The sequence below is a fragment of the Ailuropoda melanoleuca genome, chromosome X, assembly GCF_002007445.2.
Source record: "Ailuropoda melanoleuca isolate Jingjing chromosome X, ASM200744v2, whole genome shotgun sequence".
Classification (NCBI taxonomy): domain Eukaryota; kingdom Metazoa; phylum Chordata; class Mammalia; order Carnivora; family Ursidae; genus Ailuropoda; species Ailuropoda melanoleuca.
This window is the reverse complement of record NC_048238.1, coordinates 15,986,889-16,010,475: the sequence shown is the minus strand read 5'-3', so window position 1 is coordinate 16,010,475 and position 23,587 is coordinate 15,986,889. Positions and strand designations below refer to the sequence as shown.

The following is a 23,587-nucleotide window of genomic DNA, read 5'->3' as shown; positions in this document are numbered from 1 at the left end:
CTTCTCTTCGCAAAATTTTAAAAGAACTGCAGAGTGTGGCTTGCCCCTTCGAGCAGCCTGATGAGAACTAACACAGCCATTTAAATGGAAGCCTAATAGCCCACAGTCGGTTTCAGATGTTGCAGTTTTGTAAAGAAGGGGAACTGATGGTGGTTTCCACATTAAAACAGAATGCCTGGGATTTTTACTCTCCCTGACCTTGGGAGAACGGTCTAATGAAAAGAAGTGATGAATAAGCCTTTTGTAAAAGTGGGCATTAACACTTATATTCATATTTTCCAGTGACTTATGTATTTAGTGTAAAAAGGTGAATGGGTGAAAATGCAGAATGGCCAAGTTCATTGTAGTCACAGCACTCAGTGTTTTGAGTTTGAATTTAAAATGAGCTCTGGCGTGATAATTGCCACTTAGTTAAGAACATGGGTGGGTTTTTCAAAGGTCAAGATAGTGCTATGATAAAGGGGAAGGTGACTAAAGTCTCTGTGGGGAAACAAGCAGGAGGGTCTTGCAGGTATGTGCTGGGTGGCGTGAGGTTGCATGAGTGCTGGTTGAGGCCCCTGTTGGTCTGACTCAGGTGACAGCGCTTCTAAGAAGTCTAGATTCAGGGGCTAAATTTTTTTTAGCTTTACATCTTTTATTTGTACCTGTCATGGTCATAATATTCTACATAATAGGGCTACATTTTGGAATTTGCCTTTTTTAATTAAATTTTTTTACTTTGAAATAATTAGAGATTTACTTGCAGTTGTAAGAAGTAATACAGAGAGAACTACATACCCTTGACCCCTTTTCTCTCAGTGGCAACGTCATAATGAAACTACAGTGTGAGAGCATAACCAGGATATTGACATGGACACGTCCACTGGGTTCCCTAGTTGTACTAGTACTTGTGTGTCTTTAGTTCTTTGCGGTTTTGTCACGTGGGTAGGTCTGTGTTTCTACCACCTCGGTCAAGATACAGAACATTCCATCGCTACCAGGATCCCCCCGTGTTGCCCTTTTATAACCATACCCATGTCCCTCCTGCCCCCCACCCTTTCCCAAACCTCCGCAGCCACTCTCAGGGACTGATTTGACCTGGAAGATTTCCAGCATCTTTTGCATTGGCTGCTCAATTTAGAAACAAACGTCTGGCCATTGGCAAGCCCATAAGAGGCACCCAAGAGCCTAACGTGAGCATTCTTGTCAGCTGGGGTTACTCTTCTTTGGGGTGCTGTGTTTTTCCAAACCTGCTAATAGTTGCATCCATGCAACTGCTGACTTGCAGTCTCTGGTCTGATCGTGTGGAGCCTTGGTGGTAGGATGTGTCATTGTGGCCGTAAACACAAAAATATTTGCTGTCTCCAGAGACTGTTTTACATCCTCAGCCTTTGAGAAGCCCAGTCAGGAAGCGTGACCAAGGGCTTCTGACAGCTTGGGCTGATGGAATAATAATAGAAATGCTGGCCTGCTGGAGCTTTTGACCTGGTTAAAGGGCAGAGCAGAGCAGGGCAGTGATTGGCTATGAATGAGAAGGAGTCATCAGAATGAGCCTGATGAAGTCCTTGTCTTGCCGCTGTGGCTGAGCATTCGGGCCCACACTTTAAGGCAGGATGGCCAGTTGGTGAAGTGTCAGAGAAGGTAATGTGGGGCCCACCACAGGAAGCGAGGTGTTCTCCCTCCTCCAGAGCACACAGGGCTGTGCCTTGCCTGGGAGGGGCATTGGCCTTTGGCCCTTGTTTTCTTTCAGTCTGGGGATGACTCAGGTGGCTCTCACCAAAATATGAATTTCATATTTCTCAGCCCGACAAGCTAGTTTGGAAATGTTGGGGGCCTTGATCGAAGTGGGTTAATCTATGGAAGCTCTTCATACGTGGAAACTGAGCGCCTGTTGTGTCTATTTGGGAGCCCAGAAAGAGCTGCTGAGGCTTAGTTTGCTCTCATTTGACCAAGAAGATGTTAATCCCAGAAGGTTGTAATTCCCCAAGCTAATCGTGTAATGCATATTATTTGCATTACAAGAAATGATGATAGGCGGCCATGTAATTGGCCATTAAATACTTGAGTATCTACTCAAGGGCGAGGCCAATGGATACCAAGGCCCTCACACACAGGCCCAGCCTTCCAGCAGCTTCGTGTCTCTTTGGGCCGCTGGGATGGCAAATGGAAAGTGAGGTGCCACCAGCGGACTGTCTCACTGACCGCTGAGTGGTAGAAAGTAATGCCAGTCAGAGCTGGGGATGCTTCTTGGTGCCCAGAGTGCTGGGACAGGCTCTGTGGGGGAGGGGAGAGGCAGACTTATCTGGATCTAGAAGCTGGATTCACCGAGGCAGAGGCAGGCAAGGAGATCCCGTGAGGAGTGCTGCTAACTGAGCATGGATCAGCCTGGCCGTAGGAGAGGCTTCGTGCTGGCACAGAGGGGAGCTGCCCTGCAGATGGAGGTCTGGGCGGGATTCAGTAGGAGAGGGATGTGTCTGTAATTTATTCGGTAGGTGGTGGGTTGACACTGAAGTGACATGATCAGGTCTAAGCATTCAGATAATAACTGATGGAGCTCTGTGGCACTGATCAGATGAAGGAAAGATGGGTGTTGAGAAGTCAGGTTATTTGAGAGTGCGGGTGAGGGGCGGTTAAGAGAGAGCTCGCATTAAGCTGCACCACAGGATCATGAAAAAAGGAAAGCAGCAAAGCCAGAAGTATTGCCAGGCCTCAGGCACAGACTGGATTTCGGAGCAGCGAGGAGGAGAGAATCCTTTGTCACCTGTGAGGTTTTAGGGTTAGGGAAAAATGACTTGGGTAGGAAAAAGCATGTCTGGGGGAGGAACTGGTTCGGGGGGAAATGTGGATTTATTTAAGTGTGTTGACTTTGAGATCTGGTCGGATGTCCCCATGTCAGTGCTGGATGAAGCAGAAGCCAGAAGGTCGAGGTTGGGGAGGGCCTAGGTTGTAGAGGCCAGCGGGGATTGCAGGTCGAGATTAGGACCTTCCAGGAGACCGAGCGCAGGGCTGGCATCTACAGACCCACGTGTGGGTGCAGACTGCTGCCTCCGGGCCGGGAAACCCTCAGTAATTTACACCGACTCTCTGGGCTGCAGCTTCTTTATTGATGAAGGAAACTAATATCTTTCCCAACTTCCTCACCTTGTCTTCCAGAGTTCTGTAAAATCACTTGATGGGCTGCAAACGATAGAAATGCTTATTATCGATGCTGTTGTTTGCCTAGAAGGGATAGTTAAATCAGGAGGATAAGTAAAGTCCTTAGCATGAGAAAAGAGAAAGAGGGACCTAGAGCTTGAAGACCAAACCATGTACAAAGTCCCCATCTAAGGGAAAAGAGGAATCTGGCAACATCTCAGAGGCCAAGGGAGGAAAGGATTTTAAACAGAATGTCAGCAGGCCCAAAGGCGGAAATGCTCTTGCAGGTGGGTTGGTCAAGGAGAATAGGACACTGCAGAGGGGCTGGCTCCTTTCAGGGCTGCTTTGTGTCTCTGCTTTTGTAGCATTTGTTCATTGCTTTGAATTAAGAAGGAAATTATTTGTACCAGAATGTTTTGTTAGTGATTCAAACAATTGAAGCTGTCCAAATGTGAGCTGCAGTGAATAGCCGAATACAGCCCTGAAAGCCATTAGAAATCATCAGTGTTAGCTATAAATAAATCTGTTTCCTCTTAATAAAGCTATAATTTTAAATTATTATAATATTGAATTAGAGAACATGGCTTTTTCAGATCTCGTATGGGCAGCTACCAGCATCTGTCAGCCCACAGTAATTTAGAATGAAATCAGTTGGTCCAAAACGAAGTTGTTGATGTCGGTTTGAGATACTGTGTATCAAACTACACAGCCATATTTCAAGTAACATAATAGGAAACGTGGATGAGCTCCAGAGCAGGCCAGTGCATGAATAGAAATGAAAATTAAATTGTCCAGTTTTCTCTTGCTGACAGAAGAATCTCTGCTCCGATTGAATGGGAGATTATAGGCCGAGGAGTCAAGTGCCATAACATTTACTTTTATTCTGCCGTATATCGTAGTTCCCACGGCATGGCGGGATTTATTATTACACTTCAGTACCGTGGAGATTTTCCGACTCTTTCCCACCAAAGCACATAGATAGCAGCAGGCCCCCAGGTGGGAAGCCGCCTGGGAAGTAAGCCATCTAGTTGCAACTGATTGACTTAGAAACAACCCTTCTCATTTCTCCTCTGTTGCTTGCCTTCGTTGATCATCGTTCCCCATTCTATTCAGATCTCATCCCACTTTCCCCACCTCCAATCCTTTTCGTGGCCATCACCCCCTCTTCACATGGGGAAGCTGGGCATTTCTCCTCTGTCTTCCCAACCTGATCTATAGATATGCACTTGACCTTGTAGTCAATTTGGGGGCCAAGGGTTGCTAGCTTTAAAGTCGATGGACTTAGGACATGGAACTGGTTTGGAAGATATGAGTCTAACTTCATCTTGTCCTCAGATCTCTCATGGATGCCTCCTGGCCTGTGGTTCATTTGGTCCAGGAAATGCAAAAGCACTTCCCTACTGACACCCTGGGAATGCTAGTAAGAGCTCATTGATTTGGGATCCTGGAAAGATTCTAGAACTGGATTGTGCTGATGGTTATACAACTCTGTAAATTCACTAAAATTTATTAAATTGTATGCTTAGCACAGGTGAATTTTATGATCTACAAATTATACCTCAATAAAGCTGTTAAAAGCAGCTCTGGGTCCTGTCCAGGGACACAGGTCACGATTACACACCAACTTATATCAGGACTATTTCAGAAGCGATACGCATGTCTCCAGTGTGATGACAAAAAGCAAAAGAGATGGGGCTTTCTAGGGCCATGTCTTATAGCAAGGAAGTAAAACATCTTGAACTTCAGGTGGATGGATCTTGATCCTAGTCAGCCCTCTGAGCATTTTTGCTGTCCTCCCTACACTTCGGGACACTCGGCCTTGGCTCCAGTGTGTTCAGAAGAGGGTCTATGCCGGACCTCTCCCTGCAGCGTCCCCATGTGGCTCTCCGCCTCTCACTTAAGACCGTTAGGGCCCACAATCTAGGTTTGCACTCAGTAAATGATGTCAAGCTGGCGACCAGCACTGGTTTCAGAATCACCTTGCAGTCCTAGAAGGAATGGGCTGATGGCAAGGCCTTGTCCTTCTCGGCACTTCCAAGCGTCTGGTCCCAGATGTATAGTGAGGGTGTTCGCTGACTGACGTTTGCAGTTAGAAATGTCAGGCCACACCCAAACCAAGGCACTTACCCCTGCCTACTCAGCCCCCACCAGGGCAGTCCTGGACTTCGGCAGTCTGTTGGGCTGGCTGGGTTCATGCTTAGTTTTGATGGGTTCTGCAAGCCTCTTTTACCCCATCACACCCAATAAGAGCAAAAGCAGTAAACATTCAAAGTGCTGGTAGGAAAAGGCTCAGGAATGCTGTAAACAGGTGGAGGTTAAACAAATCAAAGTGGGGAGATGATGAAAAATGTTGTTGCACCTCGTGGGAGTGATGTGTTTGGCGGTGTGAATGATTCTAAAACACAGAGCGTGAGCAGTCCATCCTGCCTGAGCCACTTCCAGCCATCAGCTGGCAACAAGGAAGAGGACTGACAGGTACAATGAGCAGAGGGACGATTGGGTGTTTAGTAAGCGTGTTCAAATGACTCTTGGCTTGGAGAGGGTCACAGTGCCCACGGCCCGTGTGGACCTGTGACCAGCCCCAGAAGCTCACCTGCGCACAGAGGCGGCGTGTTCTGCCCTGGAATTTTGTCACCTGCCTCGACAGTCAGGACCCCTACAGCCTTTCTTCGGCCCAACAGCTTGAGTGTCTCTACTTTTGCCACATGCTGAGACATTGGCAGCTAAAAGAATGCAAATGTGGAGGGACACCCAGTGGGTGCAAAGTAGTCTCTACTCAGCAGAGAGACGTGCACAGTAACCTTTGCTACTTCCGCACTGTGCTCAACTGAGGCCTCCGTGTGGCGAATGAACGTGGAAGCAAGAAGGGAACAGGTGACGTGCAGTCTCGGATCGCACATGGCATTTATTTGGCCCGCAGTGCCCTCTGCCCGCTGGCCGCGGGCTCACAGATTGGCAGAGCCCAGTTATGGCTTCCGTTTGACTTGTAAATATCCAGAGGGATCTATGACCTTCCAGAACACCACGCTCAAGAACCCTTTGGCATGCTAAAAGCATTATAGACAAAACTACACCTTATTAAAGAGGAAATTTGACTTATCAACTCCCTTCTCTAGCCATGGGCCCTTGTTAAGGCCTGATGTGGACACCTCGGCCCAGACCATCTCCCGCTACCTCGGATTTGTTAAATGAGCAAAGTGAGGAGCACTGAGGAGTGAGGTTGGTGGGCCCTGTTATAGGGTGATTGGATCTGGTGGTGACAAGCTAAGGATGAGGTGTCAGTGAACAGGGAGCCCTGATTTAGAGCTGGAGGAGCCTCTTTATTTAGCTGCGTGGCGACCTGCAGCGGCGCTCCCCACCTCCCCACACTTGAGTCATCTCTCCCTGAGGTGGTTCGTGTTCCTTGGAATTCAAAGACTCACACACACACACACACACACACACACAAAAGGCTTTTAATTTGAGGGACTGCTGACTTTCATTTTACTAATTAAGGACATTTTAAAAAGCAAATGCCATTGCCTGGTGGGAATAATCTCTGGGTTTAAAAATTGGACAAATTGAGCTTACTGGGAGACTCAAAATATTGACCTTCTTTCCTTGGCACTTTATAGACAAATGATAGCTTTGTCATGGATGCATACCAGTTCTTGGGGAGGCTTCTGAAAATTACAGATCCAGCACGTATGTGCAGCAATGAAGGTCTGGGGAGAGAAATGTCAGGGTCGAACGAAAGGCCCCAGAGAGAGGCAGGTGTTCAAGCATGGGTGAAAACTCACTACTGCCCAGAAATGTACAATTAGCAGATTAATTTTTTATAGAGTTACAATTACTTGTGGTGTTTTTCAAATCTCTCATGCAATGTCAGATTTTAAAGGGCAATTTATTTTTTTCAAAGATTTATTTATTTATTTGAGAAAGAGAAAAAGAGAAGCAGACTCCCCACTGGTGGGGGAGCCCGACACAGGGCTTGATCCCAGGACCCCAAGATCATGACCTGAGCCCAAACCAAGAGTAGGCCGCTCAACCAACCAAGCCACTCAGCTGCCCCTAAAGGGCACTTTAAATGCTTTGTACCTCTGTCCTCCTCCTTCCCCAAGGCTGGAGAATGGAGGCCTCCAGTTCTAGAGGCGCCTGTCCCTCCCAGCATGGTAACAAGAGCTCTGGGCTTCAGACAGAAGGTCTTACCTCCTTGAGTTTTTTATTTGGCATTTAATTTTGGGTTCTGTGTAACTCTAGGCATTAGGATATTGTTTCACACACAAAAATTTTCTTTTATGAGTGTCTGACTGTTCCTCTTCTCTCTAAGTAAAGTGCTGTTGAATGAGATGACGTGCCCTGTTTCTCTGCTCCCTGAAAGGAGGCGGGCCCTCCGATGCACACCACACTGTAGCAGGCCATCCAGCATGACACACACTTCTTTGGGTCCTCGGTTTTTATTTTTTTATTTTTTATTTTTTTTAAATGATTTTTTATTATATTATGTTAGTCACCATACAGTACATCCCCGGATTCTGATGTAAAGTTCGATGCTCTATTACCTGGGTTTTTATTTTTTAAATTTTTTATTTGAGTAGAGTTGACACACAATATTACATTAGTTTCAGGTGTGGATCTTGGTTTTTCATCTTTAAACCAGGGCCTAGGAGGAAATGACAAAGGGACCCAGTTCGGCCTCACAGGCTTGTCTGTCTGGCTCTGTTTCCTTTAGCTGAGTTTCCTGGACATTAATAAAACTACTCTTTTTTTTTTTTGGTAACCTCTGATTCTTCCTAAGATTAAATAGTTTATTCTTTCGTTTGCCTCTTTACTGCAATTCTTTCAGTTCTCTTAGTTCTTTTAACCTGGAATTGCTAATTTGGCTCTTTCTAAGGTCTCATCTAGGGGTTTTTTTGGCCTGAAGATTTTTGCTTATAAAAAGTTTGTTGGCCGGGGTGCCTGGGTGGCTCAGTCAGTTAAGCATCTGCCTTCAGCTCAGGCCATGATCTCAGGGTCCTGGGATCGAGCCCCACATCGGGCTCCCTGCTCAGCAAGGAGTTTGCTTCTCCCTCTCCCGCTCCCCACCATTTGTGCTCTCTCTTGCTCTATCAAATAAATAAATAAAATCTTTTTAAAATAATAAAGATTTGCTGGCCGAATGGAAGTTTAAGTAATTAACAATTGTGAGCATAACACATAAGGCATCACTTTTTAATAAAGTTTTTAAAATTATTTACCTTCTAAAAAATGTATCACAATTTTTGAAAAATATAAATGGGTAGGATGTTTGCCATCCTAAATAAATTTGACCTCATAGAACAAACCCTTATACAGAGACAAGATCATCCCACAGAGTCACCGAGGAAAGTGTGGGGTGTGTTAGGAAAACCATGGGTTCTCAGGTTAGGAACACTTGGATTTGAATTATAGCTCTGCAAGTTCCAGATTGAGTGACTCTAAGCTGCACTTTCCTCTTGTGTATGACAGGGTTAGTAATGCCCACCTGCCTTAGAGGGCTGTTGTAAAATTTAGACCTGATGATTTGAAGTGGCGGACACAAAACAGGGGCTTTCTGAGTGGTAGTTGGTGTGGGTATAGTCAGACAGAGGCAATGAACCAGGCATCAACCTACATTCTTACCATGACTACTATTATTAGAAAGTAGGAAAGTTCTTGAACACATAACATAAATCAGCTGATTGAAATTCCATAGCTGCATCTGAAATCATTTCATACATGATCTACTTAGTTATAGTTTTATTTTAAAGAACTTCACCCCACTCCCCAGTTACAAAGCAAGTAGGTACTTTAAAAAAGAAAAGAAAGAAAGAAGAAAGTGAAAGTCCCCTCAGTGTCTCAGCCTCTCTTTGAGATAATCACTGTTAATTTGTTGTACACACTTTTAGAAGTCTTTCCATGATTCGGTAGATGGATGAATTTTTAAAAATGTGATCATGTTGTACGTACTGTTAGGGTCCACAGTTGTTTTGTGAAATAAATAATGTATGTTTGATGTTTTCCCAGATAAGTCACATAGGTCAACCTTATACTTTTAACATCAACATAATATTCCATGGTGCGATTCTAGCATAACCAGCTCACTCAGAGCAATGCCGTGAAGAGCAGCCTAGGACAATGATCTGTAGACAGGGATACCTGCACCTTGGGAGCCATGGAGACTCCCTAGGCCATGGATAGTGCCTCATTTCTTATGTGCTCTTTCTTCAGACTCCTTTCCTGGGAGACCCACTGGCAGGCTGCTTCTCCCCTCCCATTCCCCTTTCCCAGTGACCCAATCCCAGTTTACACAACATAGCCAATCTCTTGCCCACTCCACAGGTATGCAAACCCCTGCTACAAACTGAGAGACACTTCCAAGATCGGTGTTGGACTTGAGATATTGAGTGACTTTATTGACTGGACAAAAAAATCCATTTACAAGTTGGTTGGTTTCTAATTCTTTGCTTCCAACCAAATTGAAGGAGGCACCGACTGAGTTGTTCATCGATAGATTGTTCAAGATAGTTCTTGGTGATGCTAGACCACTGTCTGATTTTTGCCATATAACTTGGAAAGAGTTCAAAGAATGGAGTGACATTGTGATAACAAAATTCTTTCCATTCCCATATACTTCTATTTATGTGGACAAAGTTTCTTGGCTCTTACATCTATAAAATGAAAAATAAGAATAGAATCAATGCCAAACCATGTTATTCTCATGTTAAGTAATAATCATACACATGTGCATAAAGTTATTTGGGGGGAAAGCCCAATAAGATTCCCCTCTTTTATGCCAACAGATTATCAAAATATTTGGTGTGTACGTTACATTTACTTTGATCACTTATAAACTATTAATAATTGTCATGGTAACTCCTTCCAGAAGAAAAATCATTACACTTAGAACCTTATGATTTCAGGAACTTAAGAAATCATAAATTTCTATTTATGACCATGTTTTTATAGAAGAAAAATAATGAACAAAAGACAAAATTAACAAAAGCACCAAAATACATTACATTAGAGTAAAATCCAGCAATATGACAGAAATACAAAATCAGAGAGGGAAAGGGGTGGTCCAGAATTTCCAGCTGCTAAAGGAAAGCTTATTTGTGATTTTTTAAAGGTTTCTTTATTTTATTTGAGGGAGAGAGAGAGACCACAGGGTGGGGGGGGGAGAGAGGAGCAGAGGGAGAGGGAGAGAGAGTCTCAAGCAGACTCTGTGCTAAGCGCAGAGCCCATCATGGGACTTGATCTTACGACCCTGAGATCATGACTCTGAGATCATGACCTAAACTGAAACCAAGAGTTGGATGCCTAACCAACTGTGCTACCCAGGTGCCCCAGCTTATTCATGATTTTTTAAGATGGATGACAGTGGTTGTTAAACTGCTGTGGTATTCAAACGTATGTTGAATATATTTAAGAGAGCAATATAGTAGTTATATTTTAAAGTATAGCAGAAATTACATCTTTTGTGACAAAAACTTATGTCAAATTTTAGATGTCAACTTAAGATGTGTAAGGGGGCACGTGGGTTTTCAAAATTATTTTAGGAGGCACACTGGTAAAACAGTTTGAAGACCACTGGCCTCATAAATAAATATATTGTTCTACACTTACATAAACATTTCTCTTTTTTAAGATTTTATTTATTTGAGAGAGAGAGTGAGTGAGAGAGAGAGCACAAGCCAGGGGGAGAAGCAGAAGGAGAAGCAGACTCCCCGCTGAGCAGGGAGCCTGACATGGGGCTCAATCCCAGGACCCTGGGATCATGACCTGAGCCAAAGGCAGATGCTTAACTGACTGAGCCACCCAGGTGCCCCAACATGAACCCTTCTGTGGATCAGTTTCTAGAAGCGGACTATCTGAAAGTGTATATATTGGCATTTTGTGACAGGTATTGCCAAATGGCATTATGAAAAGGCTGTGCCAATTTACATTCCTGTAATAATAGCATAACCACTATTTCCAGTAAATACATTATTTCCTAAAGCATTTTGCATAACAAATTGGGGCCTGTAGTAAGCAATTTTTAAAGGAAAACAAATCTGAAAAGTTATTTTTCCCCACTTCTCGTTTCTGGTTATCAATCCCTGTGAAGCACTTTACCTCTCTTCAGTGCTACCCTTCAGTAAGTCATGCCCCCCCTTCCCTTACTGCTTCTCCAAATTTAAATTAGTTCCCATGCTATCATTGCTAATTTCGTCTTTTACCTTTCTTTCGTAGTAGCTAGCAGAATTTGTAATGCTATGTATAGAAGTCCGTCACTCTTGGGGACTCTAAGCTCTGTGAGGCAGTGCCATGGCTATTTTGTTCACCCCCATATCCCCCCATGCCTAGCCCACAGCCTGGATGGTAGGGCTCACTTAGTAAATATGCACAGAATGAATGGACTGAGCATAAATGAGAAGAAATGCCAATACCATGATGTAGGGTCATGGTAGAGATCGTCATTGCCACTAGTCACGTGTGGCTATTTAAGTTTAATTTATGTTAAGTAATCACACTCAGCCATATTCCATGTGCTCAGCAGCCCTGTGGGGCCAGTGGCTACCATGCTGGATGGTTCAGATACAGCAGGTTTCTGTCATCACAGCAAGTTTGAATGGATAGTGCTGATAGAGTGTTTGTACTTACATCCTCCTAACTGTAGCCATGCTTGGCACACAGTAGTTACTTAATAAATATTTGATTAAGTGAAGGAGCAAATAAACTCCTTATCTCCCTTTCTTACTCTTCAGCTACAAGTTTCCATGTAAAAGTTACTTTGTACCGAATAGCTAAACAGCCTGCTTTAACTTGCCTAACACCTTACATTTCTTACCAGAGATTTCCTTAAGAAAGCCAGGTCCCTTTTTCTGTCCACTTAGAAACACATTGGAATAAATATATTTTTTTAAGTAGGCTCCAGTCCGCACTGGGTGTGGAGCCCAACACAGGGCCTGAAATCATGATCCTGAGATCGAGACCTGAGCTGATATCAAGTCAGGCACCTAACCAACTGAGCCACCCAGGCACCCCCAAAAACACATTGGAATAAAATAGAACAAAGGCAGCTTATTATCAGAGCATAGAGGGGTTTCTTCACACACACAACGTTATATTCCTAGTACACATTCCTATTACATTCCTAGTATCTTTTCTTTTTGTTGATGTAGAAATAATTCTTAGAATCGGTTAAATGAGAGGTAAGGTGAAATGTTCCTGCTATCTGTTCAGTTCTCCGAAGTGGAAAGAATTCCAGAGACACGAATCTGAATGTGGGCCCTGTCACTTTCTGGTTGTGACCTTGACCAAGTTGTCTAAACCCTGACCCTCTCTCTGTCTCCCTTTATGGAAAAGAGCTTGGGTTTTGTGCAGATTAAGTGAGCATGCATGTGTGAAGTGTGGCATAGTGGGCTGGCCGAACAGTTGCTTAGACCTGTTCACTCTCAGTGCTTGTGTCTTGCACACTTCACACCTGGATTACAAATGAAAACACAGCAACTTATCTGTTATCTCCTTTCACATTTTGGAGGACTTATTTTCCCATAGAATCTAATCATTCCTTAAATGAGAACTTTTCAGTTGGTGACAGGTGTTCATTTGACCCCTACTAAAGGGCCCATCTTTTTTTTTTTTAAGATTTTATTTATTTATTTGACAGAGAAAGGGACAGCTAGTGAAAGAGGGAACACAAGCAGGGGGAGCGGGAGAGGAAGAAGCAGGCTCCCAGTGGAGCAGGGAGCCCAATGCAGGGATCCATCCCAGGACTCCAGGATCATGCCCTGAGCCAAAGGCAGACGCTTAATGACTGAGCCACCCAGGCGCCCCATAAAGGGCCCATCTTTGTCCACACTAGTCACATGATTTACATGCAGGGTGAGACTTCCTGTCCAGACTGCCTTGAGATGCTTCTTCGCTGCGGAGAAGGGGACCTACAGCCCTGTGGAGTTAGGCTTTAATCATGTTAAATCTTAAGAAACAGAGAGAGAGGAAGAAAGAAAGAAAAGAAAGGAAGGAAGGAAGAAAGAAAGGAAGAAAGATGGAGGGAGGGAGGGGAGGAGGAAGGAAGGGGGAAAAAAGTATTTTGTTCTTTTAATTTCGCCTTGCTCTTAGATCTCTGTTCTCAAATCCCACAGCTCCATCAATGGTATATGAAAACAAAATTCAACCTGATGATTTGAAAGAGTTTTCATATAATTTCTCATTTACAAAAGAATAACCCTGCAAAGCTGATAGCTCATATAATTCTCCCATTTTTTTTTCCTGTGGTGGAAAAACTGAAGCCCAGAAAGATTGTTTGTTCATTTATTCAATAATCATTTATTAAACATCCACCGCAAGCCGAGAATGATGTTAGGCCTGGGGAAAACACAGATAAAAGCCACAGCTTCTTTCCTGGCTGCTGGGGAGACAGATAAGTCAACAAGGAATGTCAGTCAGGGTGCTGAATGCTGACATTGGAGTGGTGGGTGAGTAGGGGAGGAGCCAGGTCAGGCTCTAGTGTGCAGTGTGGCTTCTTGGAAGAGGTCCTGGTCACTAAGCAAAGCCTTGATGGCCCCAGGGGAAAGGGGAGGGGAGGGAAGTCACGCACGGGACAGAGATAGAGGTGGGCACCAGCCATATCGCGAGGGCCTTGGCCATGCTAAGTCACCAGGATTTCCTGGGAACTTGGGAAGGATTTTAAGCAGAGAAGGGAGACACACTCAGATCTTCACCTCGCACATGTCTCTGGGGGCTGCCCATGGAGTGGTACCGGATTTGGAGTGAGAAATCCATTATAGTCCTCCTAGGCCTATAGTCTGCAAGGAGTCCCGCCAGCTGTGATGATCCTTGACAGTGATGTGGAGGAGAAGAGATGGCTTCCTGAGATACTGGGACATAGTGACATTGCCACACTTCAGCTGTAGGAAACTCCTGCTCTAGGGCTCTTTCTCCAGCCCAGAGCTTTGAGCTCCGAGGAGTAAACAGCCATTTAAGAGCTTGCAAATAGTTCCTTTGGTGACAGCAGGCACGTCTCAGACTTTTAGCTGTTTCTCTTCTGCGCTCTCAGTGGATATGTTGTAGGTCACCTGTGGTCACTGGTACCATCCCTCCCATCCGTGGAAAATAAGCCCACATTTTCTAATTGAACTAAATAGGCTATGACTGCAATTGATGGAAAATGGGCAACCGTGTGTGCCACAGAGTCAAACGCCCTTTCCAGGCTGGCTCCATGTCCAATATAAATTATCCCCATATGTCTGCAGAGGGTTCATCTTTCAAGTATGAGAAAAGCCTCTCATCCTTATGAAACTGACTTTTAAAAAAATACCCAACATTTGCCAGTTCAATAGTTTTGGATTGGCTTGTAAGCATTAAAACCATTTTTTACTCAGAGGAAAAATTCCCAGCCAGGCTGAGAAAGCTTATATCAAGTTTCAGCCTGATTCATTTCAAAAACCATCGTGAAAATTGGGACATTTTCTTCACACCACAATGAGTTAGTCATGGAAAGTCTGCCTTCGTGTCAGCTACCAGGGCTGCAGTCACGGGAGCGCGCGCTGCGCCACCGAAGCTTTCTGTGGCAGGGTGGCAGCGCTGCCCCCTCCACTGTTACACAGCGGAAGTGCATCGCAGCTTGGGCTCCGAGCTTCCATTTGCAGCAGGTGACCTCATACTTGGTGTGGCTCTTTCTTTCTGGAAGTTTAATGTTGTTGTTGTTGTTTCCAAAAAGTGCTTTTTGCAAGCTTAAACCTGGAAAGTTACACGTAGCTGGATGGATGTGCACGAAGAGATTAAAAGAGTGGCTCCCCCTGCAGGACCCTGGGCACGCTCACACTCTTGAGTGACAGGGACAAACGAGGCAGTCTTCTCAGCCATCTGTCCATCTGCTGAAGAGACGCTGGTGAAGGGTAGCGTAGAACTCAGCCAGGAAAACGACAGGGGCCAGCCAAGCGCCCTCTGCGGCGAGCGCGCAGGATGCCGCCTCCCACCCAGCAGCGGCTGCCTCGTGCCCCGTTCATAGGCGCCTCTAGAAGCGATGCTCCCAGAATCAGAGTTTCTTCTCGGGGTGGGTTACTCATGTGTTGGCTAGTTCATTTGTTCCCCTGTTCCTTCATTCACAGACTATTAAGCAGGTTTTTCCCAGGAACGTGCTAGACTCTGAGAGCACAAAGATAGGTTCCTGTCCTCCTGGCGCTCACGGTCAAAGCGCGGAAGACACACCCCGCGCCTCTGAGTCATTCCTAAAGTGTAATTTATTACGGACAACTTCGCATGTTGTCACACCCTCAGCTCCCAGGTGGACTTCGTGATTTTAGTTGGCCCCAAGGGCTGGGTGGGGAGCAAAGATGGAGTCCTCCCTGGAGCCCTGCAGAAGTTTCCTGGGTGTGACTTTGTCTGTCCCTACACACCAGTGGGCATGCTGAGTCCGATGGGGGGGGGGCTGAGGCTGTCCCATCCGCTCCCCTTGCTCCCCACACTCTTCTTCCACCCCACTCTGCATGCTGGGTCACCTCGCGGCCGCCTTCTCACTCCCGTTGATGCGTTTCAGACTTGTCCCCAATCCCCCGAGCCTTCCGTCACCACTTTGATCAGCTGCTCCGGCACCTCTGTTGCCCCACACACCAGGTCAGCATTGCCCGGCCTGGCCTTGGAGGAGCCCTCTGCTACTGAGCCTTGCTCCTGACAGCTGGCCTGGGCGGCCTGTGCCCTCAGTGGATCCGGGCACACCCTGCCACTCCCCTGGTGGTGGTGCCCTAGCACCGTCACCTCTCTGCTCAGTGCAGTCCTTGCTTCTCCCTTCCTCCCCGCGGCCCCTGCTGGGGCAATGAGTCGCTACATGGCGGCGTGCTAATGTCACGGGGGACACTGAAAACCTTCCTTCCCAGGCTGCACCCCAAACAAATTCAGTCAATCCCCAGAGAGGAATCCAGGCATGAGTCACTTTTTTTAATTGTCCAGGTGATTTCACTGTGCAGCCACGGCAGAGAACCAGAGTGAATTAGCCTTTAACTGTCCCTTAATTGCTTCACCCTGCTCAGCTTTTGCCTCCAGAGTTTGTTTCAGCTTCCAGGACAGAGTCACAATACAGGTGGGTCCTCTCAGCCCCTGGTAGCGCCCAGCCAAGGCCCTCAGTAGCAGCTCGATTGTTGGAACCTTGAACGGCCTTCTCCTTCACCTCCTCCCCCGGCCGCTGCTCAGCATCTGTTCCTCTCCTCTCCCCCGGCTTCCCTGGCCTCCTTGTGCCTCCTGTTCACAGCCAGCCTCCAGCAGATCTCCCTGTCCCGGGCCTTCTTTCCTTCTCGCCGTTGGCGAACCACGTAGAAAACCTGCTAAACTCGTATGTAGCATGCACACAAGAATATCTGTGCAGCATTTTCCTATTAACAAAAATCAAAGAGAGGGAATGATTTGAAAACTAATTACCCAACAACAGGGGATTGATTCAACAGATCATGGATTGCAATACAGCAGAAGATTATGTCACCATCAGGATATTTATGAAGCATTTTTAGAGTCATGGCATATGATGTTAGGAGAAAGAAGCAGAATGCAGTTCTCCATATAGTGTGAACCTAGACTATCTACTTTCAGAAAAAGAACCTGGAGGGTAATTCACCGAAACACTAATAGTGGTTGTCTCAGTGAGGTAAGGTTATACTTGGCTTTCTTTTGTTACAATTTTATTTTTCCTAAAACTGTTGTACATTGAACATGCACTACTTTTGCAATCAGAGAAAAAGTGATTCAAAAAGTTAATTGGGGAGATATTACTATCGGATGATGACTTGGGGCATCAAATGAAGTGTATAATAGGGAATTTTGATTTCGGACAGCATGGAGCTGGTGGAGGCAAGTCCTGGGGTGTGACCAGGAGAGGAATCTTTTAGGAAAATAAGAATCTCTTAAAGGGAAGGCCCCTGAGAGGGTCAGGCCAGCGAGCTGGCTCTCAAGAGGCCCACCTAATTGTGGGGTCTTGGCCCCGTGCCCAAGGTGTGCCAAGCCAGGTGGGAGGCTCCATTTGGGAGCCTCTCACTGGCCTTGGGTGCTGATGGGCTCCCCCGTGGCCTCAGAGCACCTCTGATACTTTTCTTTGTTCTGTCTCTGAAGATAGTTAACCTTTGGTTATATTTACCTTGCCCTGATAAGATGAGTTCATTAAATAATTACTCATTCACCAGGTGCTAGCATAAAGTCACTTAATGTAATCCTGGGTATAATGTAATGGTTTGTCCTGACCGGTGATTGTACTTGGTTTTGCATCTTCCACTGAAGGATGTAGCCCGCAGACAACACCTGCCTATTTATTAATAGAGCAAAGCTGACCATCACACAGCCAGACCACTTATAACCATCAGTAAAAGAGCTTTCCCCAAAATAAGGAGAAAAAAAAAACCACACATAGTTTTTAGCTTTTCTGTCCCGAGCTAGCATATTTGCAGTTAGAGCACTTATGGTGCTTTCAGCTGCAAATAAAGGATACCTGATTAAAACTGGCTGCCGTAACAGAGGGTTATTAATTTTACATAGCAAGAAGTCTGGGCACTAGAGGATCCCAGGGTTGGTGGGTGGCTCATCGGGGTTGTCAGTCATCCACGGTCTTTCTATTCTTCTCTGCCATCCTCAAGATCTCCTCATGGCCGTAAGATGCCCACAAGGGGCACCTGGGTGGCTTAGTCGGTTAAGTGGCCGACTCTTGGTTTCGGCTCAGGTCTTGATCTCAGGGTCCTGGGATTGAGCCCCACGTCAAGAGCCCCATGTCGGGCTCCACACTCAGGGGGGAGTCTGCTTGTGGATTCTCTCTCTCCCTCTGTGCCTACCCCCACCTTATGCATGCTCTCTGTCTCTCTTACAAACAAACAAACAAACAAATAAATAAATAAATAAATAAATAAATCTTAAAAAACAAAAAAAGATGGCTGCCACAGCTCCAGGCATCCTATCCAGCACAACAGCATCCCAAGCAAGAAAGAAGAAAGGGCAGCCACACAAACAGCTTTCTCCTCATTTCCTCTCAACAGAGAGGAAATCTCTGTCCCAGAGATTGTCAGTAGACTTTCCTTTTTTCCTCAGTGGTTGAAATTGGGCTATGTGGCCGCCTCTAGACCAATTACAGGCAGAGAGGAGCAGGATGGCTATCATTGGCTTAGACAAACATGGTTCCTGAAACAAAACTGGGGCTCCATTAACAGGAGAATGGGAAATAGTTCGGGAAGGCGGTGCCAGGCATGGCCTATGAAACATGATCTACTTGTCAGCAAAAGTTGGCCTCGCCCCAGCGTCAACCCCTTTCTACCAGCCATTCCTTTGTGCATCCCATGCACACATCTATGCTGATTTGTAAACCCTCAGAACTAGATAGAATGAGGTAAACCCTTGACCTAATCGTTTGTTGAAGGGGATAGAAAAGTAAAGGCAAAGGCCTTCCTCCCAGACACAGGCAGGTGCGGTTGTGATCTGGCTGAAGGATTCTGTGTTCATTTGAGACCTCCATCATGGAGACAGAGGCCACCTGAGGGCACAGTGCTTTCTGCCGCGCTCACCGGCGTAGCCTGGATATCCAGCCCCATGTGTAGCACAGAGTGGTTGCTCAATCATAATGGAGTGAATGAATGAGCAGATTGATGACCGAAGATCGTGTCTCCATTGAGTGATGCCTCTCGAAGCAGAATGGCTCCGGGCTCCGGGAGTTATCTGGAGAAGCAGAAGCTTGCTCTCCACCTCCAGGGTGTCTAATGCTAGGGTGATGGCCGGAGGAGGAGGCTGCTCTCTCTTCTCTTTCGGAATCAATGATCAGCATTCACTTGCCCATGGGTATTGCACCTTGTAAGAACTGCTTTTCGTGGTGGGACAACAAGAATGTTTTATCTAGCAAAATGAGCTTGCGTGTGTGGAGGAACAAGGATTCCTCCTTTACTCCTCTTTCTGTAGCTTTTAAAGACCTACCACATTTATTGGATGACCAGAGGATGGAAATCGCCTTCATCAATGATGACATGTAATCCAGATGTAAAGGATGAGTATTAAGGAAAAGGTGCTTGTGGCCTGTTGTAAGAACCTTTCCTCACTCCTATTATTGCTCTTAAAACTCTGTTTTACTTTTGTTTTAGACCTAGAAGGTTTTGACTCTGTGGTATCATCTACTGAGAAACTTAGTCACCCAACCACAAGCAGACCAAAAGCCACGGGGAGGCGGCCTCCGTCCCAGTCCCTCACCTCCGTAAGTGTCTCCTCACTTCTTCTACTGCTGGAAAGCAGGTCAGCTTAGAGACTCCAGCCAAGGACTCTCTCACAAGTGGCCGATATGAGGACAAGCCAGGAGAGGGAGGTCGTGAGATACACTGATGACCAAGAGTGATTTGAGAGTCTTCTGGAATCAAGCAGTATTTCTTTCTCTCTGTTTTCTTTGCACATCTGCCAATGAGGTTGGCACTGCCTAGTCCCACTTTCCTTCTTTCTCCTTCCAGACTGATCCTTATTTGAACCTGAGATGAAATTGGTAAGAAAAAAAGTCATGTTTTATGGTGGGAAAGGAAAGCGAGGCTCGTTTGGTCTATAAACAAGACTTTGCTAAAGAATGATCCGCCACTATACAGGTGCTTGACAGTGGCCAAGCTTCTCTTGAAGCCCCATTATTGACACCCCTCCACGGAACCCCACACACACCTTTAGGAGATCGTTTGTAAACATACGAGGCACCTGGTCATGTAGGAGAGACCAGTCAGAATGCTCCAGATAACCTACAGAAGAAGTTTGTTGTTTGGGTCATGTTGAATAACTTCTTTCCTCACCGGAAACCTGTAACACATTCGTTGTACCAAATTTCAACAGTGAAATGCATAAAGAAGAAAGTAAGTTACCTGTAATCCTGCTTTCCAGAGCTAAGAACCGTTAACTACTTGCTGTATATCTGTAGCTTTTATTTAAAATTCCATTTGTATGTATAACATTATTTTGTCCAAATGGGGTACATAGTACATGCTTCCACCCCCCCTTGTATTGTGCACCTTTCTCCCCAGTCATTGCCCATTCTTCCATGATGTCACATTTAATGGCTGCCTAGTGTTCCAGCCTGTGAATATATGAGAGTTTATCTAGTCAGTGCACTAGTATTGGGCACTTATGTTGCTTTCAATTCTTCATTATAAACACTGGAGTGAATGTCATTGAAGAAAAAATCTTGATGCATCCACAAGCTATGTCTCTCTCTCTCTCTCTCTCTCTATCTCTATATATCACAATATCTTGTCCTTGCTGGGAATGCAGGTCTAAGTCTTTATGATCTTCATTCACCCAGATGCACCAAGGAATTAACCTTTTGCAGGTTTTCCAGAACACTTTCTACTTTCGCCTCATCACTGGTCCCACCGCAGAGGTCCTCATTTAGAAGAAAAAGAATGCCACTTCCTTTGAACCTCTTCTCTCATATCTGTTGAATTTGGGGGTGTGGTTTGAATCATGCTATTTTTCCTCTCTGTATGAAACAACGCTAACTATGTGTTGATACCTTTTTGGAGAAAGACTTGTTTGTAAGTGGCTTACTTTTTCACTCTTTATATAAAGTCCCAAGTTACTACCATCTTTCCTCTCCCCACACCCTCCCCAACATGCCTCACACACACAACCTATTTAATTGCCTCTTAGTATCTCTAAGTGTTTGATCCTGTCTCCCACATCTTCTCTGTAAATCCTTCTTCCGTTTTGTTTTTCCTCCAAATTCTTCCCAACTTTGCGAGGTCTAGAGGGCCTTGAAGCATCCAGGATTAAATACAGAGAAAGTCAATTTACCATCCCCCACCCGACCCTTAGTTCATACATCCCATGCCTGGGGGTTCGTGTATATCTGGGGGACCAGGTAAAAGCACCTCATCTTCTCTCACTTTTAGCCTACACCTTTGTTCATTCACTCGTTCAACTAATATTTATAGACATTTATGGCATGTGGACTCAGCACTGAGCCAGGTACCAAGGCTGAGACTAGGAGTGAGACATACATGGTCCCTGCCCTCAGGAAGCTTATGGTGCCGTGACTCAAAGTCTGGCATTTTATGTAGAACAATTTCATTTGTAGCCTTAAAATCACAGGATACATTTGTACTGTAAAGAAGTAGAATTACTCCCTTCCCTTTGTTCCCATCCCTCCCCATGTGGATGCACACTTCGAATTCGTATTGGCTCTTCTTCCACTTAGCACCCGTACAAAATGGGATCGTGGATATGGACATATTCCTACCAGGCCATTGGAAGGAACGACTGGGGAAATGTACCGGTCAGGGTTACCCAGCCTGGGGCCTCTCACCCTAGTCTGAGCTTATTTATGTTTATTGAATTCAAAGAACAAGCTTTGATTGACAACTCATGAACTGTAGGTTACACGGGAGGAAGCTGGCTTGTTGAATAAAATCTCAAAGTGAAGGGATACAGGCGCTGCAAGGTGGTTAAGCGGTTAAGCTTAGATTAATAAGAAAGCTTAGTTGGGGGTGTTATTCTAGGTAATTGGATTTTCAGATAAAACAAAGATTAACAAATAAGACCTTTTAATTTTAAAACTTTGCTTACAAATCCCTAGATATATTAGTTTTCTGCCTTAGAAAATAGAGTAAACAGAAGAAAATAAACGTGGTGTGATGTAGGCTTGAGTTTTCTATCATGGCACCAGGGATGATTCTAGACAGGATGATTTTCCCACCACCGGGGTAGATGGCATAGAGGTGCAGCTAAATACGAGCTCACCCAAAGAGATCTCTGGAAGATTCTTCATTTAAAAAAGATCCCTTGCCACGGAACTCTTATTTTCATTTGTTTCATCCTAAAATAGTGAAATTTCAGCACAATAATCATTTACGTCCAAGTGAACTCCAGTGAGGTGGTTCACATTCACCCAGCTTTTTGATCTTCATAATTAGACAGCAAGGGTAGGAGTATTATCCCCATATTTTACCAAAAGATGCTGCCATTCTGTAAATATACCTTAGCAAAAATAGGATCCACAGCAGATGTTGATTGTCGGTGGCAAGGAGGGTGGAGATTTAGCAGGAGGTGAGCTGGCCCTGCGGCAGGCAGGGCTGTGCTCTGGGGCTGCAAAAATGCTGCTCACTGGCCTACAGGCCTGTGACCTCGTGCCCCCTGGAACGACTTCCTCTCAGGCAAGCTCTTGCAGGCATTTCACTGTGCCTCACATTTCGTGGTCCTAAAAAAGGATCCAGAGGGAGTGGAGGAAAGGCAGGTTGGAGGCAGCCTCCTCTTGCCCTGTGTGTCCCTCCCCACTGGACTCTCAGCCTTGTGAGAGCAGGGACCGTGTCCAGCATGTCACCGAAATTCAGCCCCGAGCTCAGTGCTTCGTACACAGTAGCAACTGTGTATGGAAAGAAGGGAGGCTCCGAAGGAGGGAGGGAGTAGGAAAGGCTGGGTGGCGCAGGCCCACACAGGTGAAATGACTAACAGCCATCAGTGCCAAGATCCCATGGAAAGATCCCTGCTGTAGGAAATCTTGCTTCTTACTCCCAGTTCTGCCACTCTCTCCAGCACACAGATAATAGCACCCTTTCTGCCTCTCGAGGTTATAATGAGGAGACAAACAAAATAGAAGTGTCGGGCACTTTAAAAAGCATACAGCATTATGTTAACAAAAGCTATGTCAGCTAAGGTGTTATTCTGACAAAAGCATTTTCTTTTGGCTTTATCCAGTCTTCCCTTTCAAGCCCTGATATCTTTGACTCCCCAAGTCCCGAAGAAGATAAAGAGGAACACGTTTCGCTTGCACACAGAGGAGTGGAAGCATCAAAGAAAACTTCAAAGACTGTTACCATATCCCAAGTGAGTGACCAGCCAAGGCAAGGGTGTCCAGACAGCACGGACCCCTGCCTTTCCATGTGTGCTCTGACGATGAGTTCTAAACCAAACAAGGATCAGCAGATGGCCTAGTCCGTTCGGGCTGCTATAACAGAGAGTCATAGATGGGGTGGCTTAGAGACAACAGAGATTTATTTCTCACGTTTCTGGAGGCTGGAAGTCCAAGATCAGAGTGCCAGCGTGGTCAGGTTCCGGTGAGGGCTCTCCACAGGGTCACAGACCGCCAACTTCTCCTTGTGTCCTCACGTGGTAGAAAGAGGGAGGTGGAGCTCTCCAAGGTCTCGTTTCTAAGGGCACTAATTCCATTCATGAGGACTGCACCCTTATGACCCAATCGCCTCCCAAAGGCCCCAACTCCTAATACCTTCACAGCGGGGGTTTAGGATGTCCATGTATGAATTGGGGGAGGGGACACAAACACTCAGTCCAGTGCACCAGACAATGCAGATGTGTGTCACTCTTCAGTAACAGTTATTACTTTAGTCATCAAAATCCTAGGGGCATGTTCCAAAGTCCCTGAAACTGGGCAGAATCTCTGAGATACAAGTTTAGTTGTTGATTTCCCGTGTTTCCTCTTGTGGTTTGGTCTCCTCTTCTTACCAGCAGCCACACATAAACATACACCCTCACACGCCACCACCACTGGCACCGTCACCACCACCGCCACCAAAGC

At 45.7% G+C, this 23,587-nt stretch overlaps 1 protein-coding gene across 6 annotated transcripts in view; it reads left to right on the top strand.

Moving 5' to 3' along the window:
• The window catches only part of SH3KBP1 (SH3 domain containing kinase binding protein 1), a 329,089-nt gene that overhangs the window by 297,494 nt on the left and 8,008 nt on the right, over window positions 1-23,587 (top strand). For 4 of the 6 annotated variants that reach the window (XM_034649071.1, XM_011236658.3, XM_011236653.3 and 1 more), the window contains 2 exons: window positions 19,173-19,282; window positions 22,750-22,878. In XM_034649071.1, the coding sequence (XP_034504962.1) occupies window positions 19,173-19,282; window positions 22,750-22,878 (239 nt within the window). The remainder of the gene's footprint in view (window positions 1-19,172; window positions 19,283-22,749; window positions 22,879-23,587) is intronic. The other 2 variants (XM_034649072.1, XM_034649070.1) reach the window with 1 other exon arrangement.